General features: G+C 38.6%; 1 protein-coding gene and 2 long non-coding RNA genes across 8 annotated transcripts in view; 2 read left to right on the top strand and 1 right to left on the bottom strand.

Moving 5' to 3' along the window:
- Nucleotides 1-17,321, bottom strand: part of LOC127531963 (gastrula zinc finger protein XlCGF26.1-like) — a 90,447-nt gene that overhangs the window by 4,120 nt on the left and 69,006 nt on the right. For 5 of the 6 annotated variants that reach the window (XM_051942645.1, XM_051942644.1, XM_051942643.1 and 2 more), the window contains 2 exons: nt 15,415-15,516; nt 1,433-3,136 (listed from right to left, as the gene is read on the bottom strand). In XM_051942645.1, coding sequence (XP_051798605.1) covers nt 1,433-3,136; nt 15,415-15,432 — 1,722 coding nt within the window. In that variant the 5' untranslated portion in view covers nt 15,433-15,516. Of the gene's footprint in view, nt 1-1,432; nt 3,137-15,414; nt 15,517-15,847; nt 15,893-17,321 lie in introns of those variants that run through there. The other variant, XM_051942646.1, reaches the window with a different exon arrangement.
- Nucleotides 5,919-11,732, top strand: LOC127532112 (uncharacterized). The gene is made up of 2 exons (XR_007939371.1): nt 5,919-7,640; nt 9,635-11,732. It is a non-coding gene; the product is annotated as an uncharacterized LOC127532112 (long non-coding RNA).
- Nucleotides 12,439-17,201, top strand: LOC127532100 (uncharacterized). The gene is made up of 2 exons (XR_007939354.1): nt 12,439-12,857; nt 13,487-17,201. It is a non-coding gene; the product is annotated as an uncharacterized LOC127532100 (long non-coding RNA).

Raw genomic sequence — 17,321 nt, 5'->3', positions numbered from 1 at the left:
GGTCTTCAAGAGTCATTTATTTTAGTACAATCATAAAACTAAACACATTCTAAAAAAGACATTTAAAAACTGAAAACTGACTGGTTCCATAAAATGAGAAATTTGGCAGAATTTAGTTTTGCTTGTTTGTCTTGTAAACAACAAACAAAAATAATATTTGTATTTGTGTCTGTCTGATGCAGCCACACCCTTAGAAACACACAAAAAAAAGACTAACAAATATTTCATGATAACATTTAAGATGGTGTAAAAATTTTCTGGGTGTCTGAAAACTTTTTTCCCTCACTGCATCTGTCAAAGCATGAAAATGTGCCGTTATAAAAATGCTGGATGCAGCTAATTTACAAAAAAATGATTCTAAACTACATGTCAGCTTTCAAACATTGGACTTTTCATAGAACACTTCATATTTCATCTCGCACATAGAGATTATTTGATCTACTTGTTCAATATTAGAGATTCTTCATCAATGTCCTGAGAGAGAGATAGAGAGAGATTGAGAGATAGATAGATAAATATGAATTCTAAGGCCAGTAATCTCCTAAATTAATTATGATTAATCATCAGAGAATCACTGAACCAGCTCTGCATCTAACGGGTTCCTGCAGCCCAGAGGGATCTGAGGAACGATGAAGCTAGTAATCCAGGAAATTCACCCTGCTGCTCACTGCCTCCATCCAGACGTCTATCCCTCTACCACTGATAATTCATTTAACTGAGTAACCACTTTGAATGCTTTAATTAATTTACCAGTCAAATCTGTTAATGAGAGCTTTCCTCTTAATGGATTTCGCAACGAAGCAACGAAGACACTAAACAAGAAATTAGACCTGAATTCTGTGAAGCTGGATCTCAAAGACTTTAAGTTTGTGGAGGACTTCATGAACTTTTATTGAACCCTGCATGGAGAAATCTTCTTGGCAGGGATTCAGTCTGTGTCCAGTGTGCATACGCTGGTGTCATTGTAGGGTTCCTTGCTGGTTGGACGTTGGTCCAGACTGGTCAAAGCAGCACTGTTCACCATTGGAAGAGTGCTGACAAGTCTGAGAGTTTTGTCCATCTGTTCCGTTCTGCTTGGAAAACAAACACAGAGAACATCAGTGTTTCCTGCAGCATTGAAGAACTGATGCCTTGCCTGAGACAGAGAGCACCCCAAATGACATCTGAAGACACTTTCACCTGTTGGAATTTAATATTCAGTTGTCTGATTACATCAGAATTCCTAATCTAACCTACATCCCCAGATTAACCTGGACCAGATTTCGGTGTCAAAACGAATACAGGTTAGACTGAATGATAGCTGATAATGTGTTAACAGAATTCAAATGACCACAGTTGTTCAAAACAGTTTTCAAACAATTTTGCAGTAATATCCAAAATTATCCAATACATAATTGTGTGTACACTGTGACTGAGACCAGTCTCTACATACCTCACTGTGACACTGATTGAATGCTTTCTTTCTGGTGTGGATCTGCTGGTGTTGTTTCAGGGAACCCAGAGTTGTAAAAGTCTTCTTACACTCATCACATCTGTATGGTGTCTCCCCAGTGTGGACACGTTGGTGAACTTTGAGGTATCCAATGTAGCTGTAGCGCTTCCCACACTGGTCACAAAGGTATGGTTTCACCCCAGTGTGGGTCACTTCATGAGCTTTTAACTGTGAGTACCGTACAAATAGTTCGCCACAGTGATCACATATCCACACATCATGTCCAGTGTGGATGCGTTGGTGACATTTTAAGCTCTGTTGGTGCTTGAAAGTTTTTTCACAGGAGTCACAGTGGTACCGCTTTCTACCAGAATGGGGGCATTGATGGATCAACAACTGTTCATGATGAGTAAAGGTTTTGACACACTGATCACAGTTGAATGGTTTAACTCCACTGTGAATGAGTTGATGACTTTTTAAGTCACTCTTCCGAGTAAAAGCCTTTCGACACAGATCACAGTTGAATGGTTTAACGCCACTATGAATCAGTTGATGTTTTGCTAGATTACTCTTCTGAGTAAAAGCCTTTCCACATCGATCACAGCTGAATGATTTAACTCCACTGTGCATGAGTTGATGACTTGTCAGATTACTCTTGTGAGTAAAAGCCTTTCCACATTGATCACAGCTGAATGATTTAACTCCACTGTGCATGAGTTGATGACTTGTTAGATTACTCTTGTCAGTAAAAGCCTTTCCACACTGATCACAGCTGAATGGTTTAACTCCACTGTGAATGAGTTGATGTCTTGCTAGATCACTCTTCTGAGTAAAAGCCTTTCCACACTGATCACAGCTGAATGGTTTCACTCCACTGTGAATGAGTTGATGACTTCTTAACGTACTCTTGTCAGTAAAAGCCTTTCCACACTGAGCACAGCTGAATGGTTTAACTCCACTGTGAATGAGTTGATGACTTCTTAACGTACTCTTGTCAGTAAAAGCCTTTCCACACTGATCACAGCTGAATGGCTTAACTCCACTGTGAATGAGTTGATGGCTTTTTAAGTGACTCTTCTTAGTAAAAGCCTTTCCACACTGATCACAGCTGAATGGTTTCACTCCACTGTGAATGAGTTGATGGCTTTTTAACACAGTCTTGGTAGTAAAAGCCTTTCCACACTGATCACAGCTGAATGGTTTAACTCCACTGTGAATGAGTTGATGGCTTTTTAACACAGTCTTGGTAGTAAAAGCCTTTCCACATTGATCACAGTTGAATGGTTTAACTCCACTGTGAATGAGTTGATGGCTTTTTAAGTGACTCTTCTTCGTAAAAGCCTTTCCACACTGATCACAGCTGAATGGTTTTACTCCACTGTGAATGAGTTGATGGCTTTTTAAGTGACTCTTCTTAGTAAAAGCCTTTCCACACTGATCACAGCTGAATGGTTTCACTCCACTGTGAATGAGTTGATGGCTTTTTAACAGAGTCTTGGTAGTAAAAGCCTTTTCACACTGATCACAGCTGAATGGTTTGTCCACAGTGTGAATACATTTGTGAATTCTTAGCTTTGTTGCTGTGATAAAAGTCTTGCCACATTGCTCACAACTGAGTGATTCATCTCTTTTTGCTGTTGTTGCCGAACCATCCTCATCACCTTCAGAGCTCCGACATCTCACTCCATTGCTGTGTTTACATTTCTGTAGCAAAAGACAAAGATAAAAACAGAGGCAGTGATGGAAGAGCAATCATGAAAAAATTTAACCTAAAAGTCTCAATTCCATGTAGTTGGACACGAGGCTGAAACCAGATCAAGAATCGGTAACACTTTACAATAACCATCATTTGTAAATGGTAAAGAGATCGTTTATAAATGATTAACAGATAGTTTATTAATGCTTAATAATCATTTATAAACTGCATATAGACCATTAATAAATGGTAATTGAATCGTTTATTAATGTCAATCATTTATAAATGGCAAATATGTAGTTTATTAATTTAATTTAATAGTTTCTTTATCATTAACAAACAATTAAATGATTAATAATGTTTCTTAATTATTAATAAACTATTTATTAACGGTTTATAGTTACACTCATAACATTTTAACACTATAGTAATCATTTAATGATTTATATACCTTTAAGAAATTGGCTATAAAACATCTATAAAGATTAAATATATAGAAGACATTTTATTTGTAGCATTTTATAAATGGTTAATATTTGGTTTATAAACATCTATAAACATTACTTAGATGTTATTGTAAAGTTGCAACTGATGTTTATAATAATTATTTAATGATTAATAAGCTGTTTGTAAACCACAAAGTAACATTTGACTCCATTAAACCTTTTATTGGTGATGTCTTAGAGAGCTCATTTGTTCACCAATAACAGAATTGCAGTTAATTTTAACAGTATGATCAACTTTAAACACATTTCTGAACAAACCTTAAAAACAATGTTGATTTGTAGCACTGCGCTACAAATAAACAGGGTGGGAGAAAGAGAAATAAATAGTCAACAACAGATAATCAGTACAACCTTTATTACAAAACTGCAATTAGCATGCAAACATTATTTTAAAATATTTAACATGAATGTGAAACAAAAATTATGGCCTGATAAAAGGAAAAGACACATCAGAAGTGAATTTGTGCACCTCTAATTTGACAAATGTTTGTCTTAAAATCAAAGGAAAAATAACAGTGAAAATGACTTGACAGTAGCCTACTATTCTGTATTAACAAATAAGGTACAGCGGCTAGTGGTCATGTTTAAAATTTGTGGATAACATATGTAACTTCCAACATCTTGGCAGCCGGCTGCCCAAATGATTACTTCTGCTCCCTTTTGTTGTGTGGTATGAGCTTGCCCACTGCTTTATTTTTAGCTACACTGGCCCTGACTTCTGCATCATTTTGGATCATGTATTCACATTTGCTGACAAAGTCAGCTATCTTATCTCTTTTACAGAATCCTGCCATTAGTTTTTCAAACTTAACTGGGCAAGCTATGGCAAGTTCCGGGATTGCTGTTTTACATCTCACCGTCAGCTCATTTACACCAGCGATTGCACATGCTTTGCCCAATTTCTTTCCACTGTTGTATGCTCTCAACACCCTATTGTATCTGGCAATGATCTCCGTGGGACGACAGGCTACAAAAGTAAGAGAAGAGTTAGTAAATAGGATGAACTGGTCAATCAACAAATCACAAAGTAGCGCACAACTACTGAGACATCTCAACTTACAAACCCTAACGGCACAGCTGGTAATTCACCATATCCAATTCAGCTTCTACAGCTGTGACCAGTCTCTTACACAGTGGCGGCTGGTCAATAGAGGGCTCTATGGTGCCACCCCACCACTCCCCAGTACCTTGAATAAGACTTTTAAAAATAAAATAAAAATACTTTAAAAACTATATATTCTTAGACGAGCGAGATAAAAGTGAGTAAAATGTGTCACCTGCAATAAAAATGTAAAATTAAACATGTTCTACGTTGTCTAAAGTTACGACGTGTTACCATGCTCACGTGTTTCCACCTTGGGCTGCAGAAATCTTTGCCCAAAGTAAAGCTGTGGCCAACATGTCGATATATAGAGTGTTATCCTATTATTAAAACCTAAATAAACTGTAACACACACCACCAAGTGCCATAGTGGGAGACAGTGCATCTCAGCAACAGCAGCAGCTGTGACGCCCAGCTGATCTTCGGAGTGCACAAAGGTGAGATAGAAGCTGGCCCTAATTGTGTGGTGTTGTTTTTACAATGTTAATGGTAGTTGTTGTTCTACATTGTGCAAAAACAGTGGGAAACATGCCTGAGAATGGTCCCTATATAATATAGACTAATAGTGAAGTTTTATTTTGAAGTTTGGAGAAAACTCCACCAGCCACCACTGCTCTTTACATCATCACAAGTATTTATATTTATATGTACCGGGCTGTGCAAAAGTTCTGTTACACTCGGTTTCATGATCTTTAGAGACGTTTACATGTCGGAGTGAAAAACTCCATTAAATAAACTGAAAGTTCTACCTTATAGGCAGGTGTCCTTAATACAAATTTTTTTCTCCGGTGAAGTTGTATCAAGATGGAAATCAAAAGAGTTGAGATATCTGCTCTCCTTCGTGCTGAACATCAGCCGGATGACCGTCCACAGAGTCGCGGGGAGGCTAAAGAATGGTGAAGATCTTTCAGGTCTTCACCATTCTTGAAAGATCTGAAAGATCTTCACCATTCTTGACCCTCTCCATGACTCTGTGGACGGTCATCGGGCTGATGTTCAGCTGCTTGGCTCTGTCAGACTTGTTGTGGCCAGCATGAAGGAGAGCAAATATCTCAACTCTTTTGACTTCCATCTTGATACAACTTCACCGGAGAACAAATTTGTGTTAATGACACCTGCCTATAAGGTAGAACTTTCAGTTTGTTTAATGAAATTTTTCACTCCGACATATAAACATCTCTAAAGATCATGAAACCGTGTAACAGAACTTCTGCAAAGCCCGGTCTATCTAATTGCTATGCTTACTACTGCAGTAATCTAATTTAGTAGGAAAACAAATTAGCTCAATGTGCCAAGAATTACATTTGAAAAGCACATCTCTTTCCAGAAATCAAAACATAGTTACTCAAGATAATCCACAAACCTCATGAACAGTTTCATTAAAAAAATATTATGACAGTCATCTTTGGTAGAAAATAGTTCTCTATGAAACTGCTCACAACAATGGCTATGGATAGTCTTGAATTACTGGGTCATGATTTCTGAAGGAAACATTGTCTTCTTTGGTGTAAGATAGCTGTCAAAAAGATGTGTCCACAATTTAATCATTCGTATTTGTAATGTTGACAATTTGTGTGCAAAAAAAGTTGTTTAAGTGAAATGCTGGTAAAGGGAGTTGGAACAAAAATAGAATATTAGAACATAATGGGAGATAGTCTGAACATGACTGTGACTAAGAGTTAATGATACTGTACAAAATGATACATATTTGAATTCTGAAGACAATTCAATTTCCAGTTCTTTAATGTTGTATGTTAAAACTTATTCATACTACAGAGCTGTAATTAGAGATAATACTACCAGGTCTAGTAACTTCCCTGTGAGAAACCCTGGAATGGGAAGTAAAGAAAAAAATTATGAAGTTTAATATTTAGTGCTCAAGCTACCTAATAAAAATGTTTTGTCTGTTAACGCATTTCTGTGAGAGTTGTTGCTGTGTTGTTGATTGCAACACCCAGCATAGAAGTCTATTTTCATTCCCTTTGTCTGAGCCTCTGAAGACTCAAAACTCCCCGGAGTCCATGTGTGCTTCTGCCATATTACGGACAACTGCTTTATTAACCTTGGTCCATACCAATACATACTAGGGACTTTTCAGGCTGTATTAAATGCATGACCAAGGTGGGTTTTGGGCAACACACCTCAATGGAGAATGAATTAATGTTTTGTTTACAAATTGCATCAAACAAACCTCCAGGCCCTACCTACAAGGAACAGTGTGAACCGGACAAAACTAATTTACAAGGTATCATTTTCACCTTTTTTTACTGCGAACTTTCAGATATGAAAATAAACGTTAGCAGCTAACATTAAGCTAGTTAGGCTAAAACAAGTGCTAACAAATCAACATTAGCTAACTTACCGACAGTCTGAGATTCGTCACTGGAAATATAAAAATCCTCTCGGTCGAGTTTAGTCTCCCTCAAATTCTTGCATTCACCGCCATCGCTACTGTCGGCCGCCATGGTGCTAGCATCAGGTGCTGTTGGTTGCGTTTTTTCTGTACACGAGGGCAGTATCGCCAATATGTCTTCTTTTACGGCTTTTCCAGATCTGGTGAAAGGTCTTTTGGGCATGGTGAAACAAACTTTTACAGAAAAAAAAATCAGTTCAGTTGCATGCACATTGCAGGAGGCTGTTGTTGGCAAGAGAAAGGTCTGAAACGGTCTGAATGTGCATGAACAGTGATGCTGCGTTCAAGTACAAGTCGGAGGTCGTAAATTACCACTTCCAAGTAGGAAAAACTGAATAACAGTCAGTATGTTTTCTAAATCCCAGTTCTTCGTATGACGTAATTTTACCATGGCCACCCACATCGTAAACGGCGAGAAAATTTTACATTTTATGAGTTTTTATGAATTTTAATTACCTCAACCACCGACTTTGTTACTCGAACGCACGTAGGTGTAGCAAGACTGCAAAGGCCCTGGAATTCCTGAACTGATCAAAACTCAGATAAGCTCTCCCTCTCTCCAGCACTGACCAACACCCATCTCTATAGGAGGATTGAGACATTTGTATTTCTGTAGGTTTTCATTCACAGAAGGATGGAGCTCCTGTGAACATTTAAACCCCTGGAATAACTTCTTCTTTTTAAAAGACAATGACTTTCAATTATATGCTATGGATGTTTGTTTAATGAACTTTCATGCTAAAATCCCTTTTCAGCTTTAGGAGACCCTCAGCCGGAGACGTCTCTGCCTTCCACAGATCAGATAACAAGTCGTAAAACTTTATGGCAGAAGGCTGGAACAGAGAGAGACACACTCTTTAACTGAAGAGACTAATTACTTCAAAGTTCATATTTCTGAGATTTATTTTGTTCTTTCCTGATTACCAAAGTTATAGTGAGATTATGTTGTACATCATATCCAAAAATGATATTTATATCTTTGACAGAAGCCTAGATATCGAAATGCCTGGTTAATTGACCTCTCCCACAGGATTTTGGACTGAATTCCCTTATTAATCTCTGAATTTCCTCTCCATTTAGGTTGAATGATGACCATTGTATTTACCTGTTACCAAATCTCTGACTTGTTGTTATATTCTCACTGTGATACATATTTCTAATGTCATAAACATAAACATATAGTTATGAATGAAATGATTCACATCATATGAACATATGTATTAATCTACACATTTCACTTTCACACAACTGAATATGGTGGGATAGACAGATCGTGTTTTGCGCGTTTAATATCATATTTTAATCCATTCTGGATTCCTCTTTCTTCTCTACTTTGTGAGAACAAAGAGATTCCAAATTCCACCAGACTCACACCTAAAAGTTCTCTCTCTCCGCCCAGGTCCTCCCCTTAGCTGGACCCACAGATAAAGTCAGCCGTAGCCCCCACCTTCACTCTCTTACCGACCCTCTCTCTTACTCTTTTTACTACCTGGGGAATCCATGACAGAGATTCCCATTATTTTCTTACCTAAAGTGCGTTTTTTCTATCTTTGAAATTCCCTCACCATCTAAGTTTGTTAACTATTTATCTTTCAATATTTTTGTAACTTAAGGAGACATTTTGCTCACGTTAAGCCGAATTTTATTCGTTTAATCTGAAGAACAGATTCAGAACCAGCATTTATTTTTCTTAATTTTGACCGTTTTTCATCAACACCCGTTTTTCTTGGCTAAAGCCTGAGAACCATCATTTTTAAGCACTCAGCTGAGAACTCCGGAGATCTGCTGGATCAGGTCTTTGCATAGAACCGATCAACCCGCGGCAGGACATCTAGGCGTGGCCACAACAACAACGACGACGCACCGCTCCGAACCCGCAGGTCCAGACCGTGTGCTGCGAATCTGAAGGCCCCGCAAGTCCCAGCCCCATGACGGTTCACTTCAATAACTCCAGCTGAGTTTGCTCTGATTCCATTCTATGGGTGATGTACTAACCGCTTGGTCATTTAATTCATTTAATCAATTTATTCTTTTACAAATCATTAGAATTCTTAATCCAAATTACCGGTTACCTCGTCAGGTTAGCTCTGGCTAATCCTCACCATATTTCCTTCTCTCTCACACCTACTTCCACATCCCTCACACATGCACACACACCACACACACACTCCCACATTCCACGCACACACGTAGTCCTGCACGCACACACACACACCATATCTACATTGTACATAGTTCACTTGTCATTATTTTCATAGAATAGTTAATAAATACCTCATTTTAGATCAAAGTACAGTCTTGTGTTTCTTTGTGTAGAATGTGGTCAATTTAACCGAGGATTCAAGACTTTTTGATATGAGATTGATCAAAAATTTTATGAATATTAATTTTTTTATTAATATTAATTTTTTCCCTAGAGATCTAGGGTGGTGCCCCAATTATTAATAACGAGAGCTATAAATCATAACGTAGTACTGCTACATAGGTCTGAGATAACTTTCCCACCTCCGACCATACACGAACGCAGCATGAACTGTAGCCTGTGACCTGTGACCTCATGGCACATTTTTGCATTTTTGGCGCAAACAGGAAGTCTGAATAGGTCGAACTCACGGAAAAATGCCAGGTTTAGCCACTGAAATGAAAGAGTTAATTGAAGGCTCTAAGTCTAAAAGAAAACGATCCTTGAAACTTATAAAATGGCTACAAAAAAGAAAGCTTCTCAAAAAGAAAATAAAATGCAACATTTGCCATCACCAAATGAAGATGAAGGCCTGCAGTCGTGGAGATTTATATAAATGGTAAGTAAAGTTACCCAATCCCCCTTGAATTAACTTAATCTGCACCAGATTACATCACAGCAGGGCTGTACAGTGCGAGCGTTTCACTCGCATATGCGCCTAAAAATAGATCGGTGCAAGTAGAAAAAATAAAAAGGGAGCACACGTGCGAGTACAGATGTCAACCCTATCATTCGCATTTGCTCCTAAAATAAATCCACACAAAGTGGATCAAACTAAAAGTCATAGCCTACACCTTCTTCTTCAACAACTTTTTTTCACATCGGCACGCTACAACACGACATGGTCAGAAAACCCGTGAGCTCCTCTCGACTCTCAGGCCGTCTCCCCCACACAGTACCGAGCATCACACAGATCGCCGCACTTTCTTAAAGCGACAGGCTCCTATTTTTGTCTTTAGCTTTTATGAACACATTAACTTGAAATAACCAAATACTGTGTCTGTCTAAATTATAATAATGCAAATGACACTAAATTAAGCATGTGAAACAGTTTAAATACCATAAAGTAATAACTAAAACTGTCATCAGTTAACCCAATCTATGCATTCTGCACCTATAATCAGACTCCCCTACAAATGCAAGATATGGCATCAAAATATGTCTGGTATTTATGTATAAAGTCTTTAATATAAGTATAGTTCTTAAGTATAAAGTTATTTGTAATTGTTGTTATTTTTATTGGGCCAGTTAACAATATAATAGAATTGAAATTCTTTATCCCACACCTGGGAAATTATTTGCTACAACGGCTACAACACCAAATTACAACAAGTTTTTTTTTTTAAATCCTAGTAAATTACAGTCTGTAAGAACAGATCACAGTATGGCAGATTAAGAACAGAGAGACTATTTCAAAACTAGGACTTTAACAGAAATATGCAGGTTGAGTTAACTGTGCAGATTGTATGATATGAAATAAAATCTGCAGTCAGATTGTGTTGGGCCACTTAACAAAATATGACTCCCCTATTATTTTGGCAAAGAAGTGACAACCTCCAAACTTTCTCAGCTACAACATCTGCACCTCTGCTGCTGTTGTATAAGGTCTTGTGTACATGGTGGCTTCCACCGAGTTTTTTGCTTGGAAATTAGAAAAATGTAACACAATGCCATCTGAGTGATAATGGAAAATATGACAAAAGAAAGAAGTCAGTAGACCAATCACACTCCAAATGAAAGGAAGCCATATTGGTGAAAGTTTTGTTTTCTTTTGTGAGAACAAAATCAATAATTCTTTACAAACTAATTACAAAATACACATACATATGTACACCTCCTTTTATGAGAACAAAATCAAACATAATTCTTTGCAAACTATTAACAAAATACACACACACACACACACACACACTCTAAACATGGGCTTTGGTGTTTCCTTGTGACGGATGTAGTATAGATGTCCATCTGTAAAAAATACATTGGTTTATTAGTTCACAAAGTCCTGAGGACCAATGAAGCTGATGTATCTGACACTGGTGAGGGATGATAATCTATTTTGTGGGAGAAGCTTTGTTTGTGCAATGTCACTGTTAGAACTACATCCATTTATTTGACCACCACCGAAGACCTCATGAGGATCAGCTTGGAGGGGCCATGTCTTGAGGACTTTGATCCAAGTCCTGCTGTGGACCGCTGGATGAACTCAGCCAAGCGTGCCAGGACGACTTGAATACAAAAAGATGTGGGACAGGATGTTCTCTGCGTTAAATAACTGAGCCTACTGCTTGGCTTGTTGTGTGAATGTTAATAATAAAATTGTGCAATTCATCGTGAAAATTCATAGTGCTCCTAAATGTTTTTCTGTGCTCCTAAATTTTTTCATTTAGGAGCACCTGTGCTCCTAGTGAAAAAGCTAAGCGTACAGCCCTGCACAGTATTAATTCATTAGGTTATTCATTTATTCATTAATTCTTTATGTATTTATTGCCTTATCTATAATAATATTACTATCTACATATTGTGTTGATTCTTCAAAAAATGTTCATTTTTACATAGTAATCACATTGTAACAAATTTTTGGAGAGGTTTTAAGCATAGATCACAACAATTATGGTTTATCTTTTGAATTCCAACAAATCACTCATAAGTAGCTGTGTTGTTCATAGGGTTTGTCAACAGAGGACCAACCACAAAGGCGTTGTCAAAAAATCAATCCAGCACAAATCTATCTTCAGCAAATCCAAGATGACCCTTTTCAACTGGATGTGATTCTTGTACAGGTATGGAAATAATACTAAAATAAAAACTGGATGCATTTTTTTTTAATTACGTAGAAATAATCTAAATTAACAGAAAGAATCAAATTGCCTGTAATTTAGATTTCCTATGTCCTATTCTAAAAGCCAGAGGTGGGTTATAGTATATAGTCGCATATGCCATGAGCACAAGCAGTCTGTTAAAAGAAAATCATCCCAGAGGGTTTTCATAGAGGCCCCCCTCTGAGATGTATAGGGAAGATGTGCTTTCTTTTCAGATTAATTCTATTCCAATTATTGTCTATTTCATTTACTTTACTGAGGGAGGCAATATTAATCATAGCTCCTATGCAGTTTGTTCCATCATGAAACTTTGGCACATCGGTAGTGATGATATTGCTGGACTGTACCTTGAATCACTGTCATGCCCAAAAAGAATGCCTGCCCAAGCGTATTTGCTTAAGTATTGTCTGCATAAGGCCACAACATTTTCATTTTATGTATTTTTGAGGTTTGCACAAGGCCTACGATTGAGACAAATTGACATGATGACAGAGGACATTGCTTGGAATTCAAGAACACTGTCAAAGATGGCCAAAAAGCTACGAAATGTCTGTGTTGAGGCAATGGAGAGAAGGAAGAGGAGAAAAGGACAGAGACTGGGAGGGCAGAAAGAGTTTGTGGTTATCGATGAAAGCCATTTAAGGAAGGTCAGTGGAAACAGCCATACACCTAAAATTTCTGTGGGAATTTGTGCCACAAACCCAGCGCCTTTCAGCTCTGTCATATTGGAGTAGAGGCAGACATCTATATGGCAGATATCTAAATAAAAAACAAAACAAACAAAAAAAAAAAAACGGCAAATCACACCAAAACTATCAAGGTGGACAGACAGCACTCTGGGCAAGAGGAAAAATATATTTTGATTTAATATTGGGTGAGACAGATGTATGAGTAGGAAAAGATTGTGCTTTTATTAACATTTGAAACGGTGGAAAATCCAAAATGGCAGACTCAATAGGTCATTGTGACAAATTTATTTTCCACGAGGAGCTGTATCTGTGGGTTTTGACACTGTATGAATATGAGGTAAGGAGACTGCCACCTAATGCTCACTAATGCTGACAGCAAATTTGAAAACATTGTCATGAGAAAACTAGGATTTGCTCATACAATGGTAGGGGTGAATCCACACTTACAGAGATAGATACAGAGATATAATAATTTTACAACTCCAATTTTATGTTTTAATGGTCAAATGATTACCATATATTGGTCAAGCATCATCATGTGAATAACTACCATTTCTAATATGTGTTGTATTTGAATAATTTGACAGTTTGGACGTGGAAGAATGGTTGGTGGGTGGACACGGAAAAAGTGGGTGTTTGGAATGCTGGGTGTGAAGCAGACAGGAAAGAAGACGATCCCTGTTCTCCGCTTGGTGGAAAGATGGACCAGACGAGAGCTGATTCCACTGGTTCTGCACCATGTTCGGACGGGATCCACAATACTGACTGATGAGTGACGGGCTTACCGTCAGGCTCTGCCTGAATTTGGATACAAGCATTATACAGTCAACCACAGTGTGGAGTATGTCAATGCTGTTACAGGATGCCACACTCAACACATTGGGAGGGCCTGGAGGAGTTACAAGGAGACCATCGGGAGACTCCGGGGGAATCGGACCGAGGATGTACTCAGAGATCACCTGCTTATGATTGAGTGGAATGAATGGCTGGGTAAAAAAAAAAAACTACAATGGTCCATTGGGACGCCTGCTCCATGATATTGCAAAGCAATACAAATAGACAAATAAATTATGCCAAGAAGGCAACACGCTGACATTCCAGAGAGCTTTGTTGTTTATTGTTAATTCGTAGAAACATGGGGTCTTCACTGGTCTTTGGACAGATATAGACAAGCTTCACAAATATCTGGGGAAACTTCTGAGGCAGATATGGAGGGCACAGTGAAACAGAAAGCAGTTCTAAGTCAGTAGTGGACAGTTTCTCCAGGACAGTGTCAGATCTGCACCAGCGCTGTCCTTGTCCATTTGGAATACCCACTTGAGTCCAAGCTTTCATTTGCTCGGCTGATGTTGCCTCAACATTTCCACATAATGTTTTATCCTCTTGATGCCATCCACAGTACATGAGGCACACGAGGCAGTATATTTGAAGCTATGGCTTGTTATGTTCAGCAATGTTGCTTGTCGCAATATTGCGACTTTGGCACTTAAAGGGTTAAATTGCAAGTTTTCTAAACCAACTAGTCGCCAATAAAATTAGCGACGAGTCGGTTCGGAAATTAGTCGAAATTCCCATCCCTAGTTTTTATAGCCATAAAATAGTTATTGTGGCGTGGATTGATTCAGACGGAGCACCACTGAAGGCCGAGGTGTGAAATGCACGGTCCGCCACTGGCATACAGCAGGTCTAGGGTTTCATTCTCTCTGGTAGGGCAGTTAAACCATGTAAATCCAGTCAGATGAGAGGAGAGGCTGACATGATTGAAATCTCCTGATATGATTACAAGTGCCTCAGGATGTTGAGTCTGTATCCTAGCAACAGTATAATGCAAAACATCACATGGAACCAAGTCAGTTGCCTTGGGTGGAATGTATACAAGTATTGTTATGATGTGACTGAACTCCCTTGGAACATAGTATGGCCGAAGTCCATAGTCAAGTCCAAGATTGTGAAGAAAGTAATAAAAATTCTCGAAAAAAAAATATCTCTCTTTCGTTATTCTGGCATTTAAAGATAATTTTGGTCATCTTAACTGACATAAAACAGGAGAAGCATTGCCAGATTTAATGCCAGATGGTGTAAATTAAAAAAAGGGTTATGTGTCGTTTATACAGTGTAAGTAAACTTCTGGGTTCAACTGTCTGAATTTCTTGAGAAGGAAAAGGCTGGTAAACTCACAATGCTCAAAAGTATTATTCTCTACCAAAGAAAATGCTGCTCTTTACCTTCCTGAACAACTTGCTTGAAAAACAAGACTTTTCTTCCGTTACTTATCTTCATCACCATGTAAGACATTTTCATAAAGTATGATCAGCAGCTAGTTCAGCCTCAAACAAAAAACAAGCAGCTTCCTAGCAGTCCACCATTATAGCCTCAGCACAGCTGCTTCTGCAGAGCTACATCTCTCCAGCCAACGTCACCTGGCTTTGGTCGGCCCATCTAACCAACTGGAGCAACTTTAGAAATTTCAAAGAACAAATGAATGAGAATAATGTTACAGTGGTATGTTTCTCACTTTTTGTGAAGAATCCATGTTTCCTCCGTTGTTGAGCTCAGACTAAATGGCTGCCAACATTCCTCTGCTCCTCCGTCAGACTCTCCTCCTCCTGCCAATCACCTGTCACATCAAACACATCTTCATTAGGATACCACTCTATACACAAGTGTCAGAGTGTCCCATATGTTCATCAGCCAACACAGAGGACACATTTCAACTCAATAGTTCACTTTTAGCTCTTTTCAGTTTCACCTAAAACTGATACAAATGAACTTAAACTGTTAAAAATAAGGAACACAGACAGAAAACAGACATGGAAAAAGAGAATAAAGAGAACATAAAGATGCTACTGCAGGTGATTCAAGACAGGACTGCTGGTAGAAAACTGTTCATGCTGTAAGTTAGTGAATGTATTTTACTGCTCAGTGTTCTGTTTAAAGGCAGCTCTCACTCTCTGTTCTTTGCACTCTCCCATAGTGTCAAGTGTCCTCCCCAGGGGTGGAAAGTAACGAATTACATTTACGCACGTTACTGTAATTGAGTACTTTTTATGAGTAATTTGTAATTTTCAGAGTAGTTTTTGAAATGTGTAATTTTTACTTTTACTCAATTACATTTTGACCCAAGTATTTTACTTCGCTACATTTGAAACCCCTCACGTTACTGAGTACAATATTGATAGTGAAAAAAATTAAATGCGGGCGGAAAACCACTGTGTCCCCGGAACTGAACATCAATTGCGTGACCTTGCCTTGCACTATACAGTACAGGTTGTGACTGTCCTTGTTTTCCTTGTGTTGAGGATCATGTTACTGAGCTCAGCTGAGCTTTTTTAAGTGCGGATGTGCACTTTAATACGCCTCAAAGTTGATTAAAACAACTTGTGCTGAACTTTATTCATGACTCATCAGGGGTAGATTGAGCGTTATTTCATTCGGTCGTATGACCGAATGGCCGGTCCACATCTGGGCCGGTGCGCTGGTATTTATTAAATAATTTTGTTTATTTATCCATATGCGGGCGAATGGGATGGATCAGCGTCATGTCCTCACAGCTGCGGTTAAACGCGGCGGCCGGTCCTCACAAAGCTACGACTGTCACCCCGCTAACACACACACACACACACACACACACACACACACACGTTTGTACTTCTATCTTAGTGAGGACATCCATAGCCGTAATGCATTTCCTAGAGCCTTACCCTAACCTTAACCATCACAACTGATCGCCTAACCCTAATCCTTACCCTAACCCTAACCAAACCTCAATTCATACCTGTTCTCTAAAAACAAGTCTTCACCCTCAAACATGGCTGTTTCAAAGTGAGGACCGGCCAAAATGTCCTCACTTTGTAAAAATGTCCTCACTTTGATAGTTAAATGCAGAAAATGGTACTCACAATGTAGCAAGTACAAGAACACACACACACACACACACACACACACACACACACACACACACACACACACACACACACACACACACACACACACACACACACACACACACACACACACACACACACACACACACACACACACACACACACACACACACACACACACACACACACAGAGAGAGAGAGATCCTGCCTTTGCGGAAGCCGGAGGAGCCGAGGCAGCGCTAAATATTAAATTAGCATACTAACTAGTTATCGCTAATTAGCGATAAAACTGTAATATATTGTAATTTTCAAAATTGTTTTGAAGTTGTAGTGTATGTGTGTATTTGCATTGCAGTGATTCCACTTCAGCAGTATACTGTATGTGAGTAATTATTAAATACTCAAAGGTTCAAAGGTTTGTTGTCTTATGTCATAATTTTTAGTGCCAACCAAGACTCTGTTGAAGAGGTCGGGGGGGGGGGGGGGGGGCAGTCTGGTCCAAAAAGTCCCGGGCCAAATTTGACTCCCAACCTGGCCC

The sequence above is a fragment of the Acanthochromis polyacanthus genome, chromosome 22 (genome assembly GCF_021347895.1).
Source record: "Acanthochromis polyacanthus isolate Apoly-LR-REF ecotype Palm Island chromosome 22, KAUST_Apoly_ChrSc, whole genome shotgun sequence".
Taxonomy (NCBI): Eukaryota; Metazoa; Chordata; class Actinopteri; family Pomacentridae; genus Acanthochromis; species Acanthochromis polyacanthus.
The sequence above is the reverse complement of the archived record's forward strand: the minus strand, read 5'-3'. Positions and strand labels throughout refer to the sequence as shown.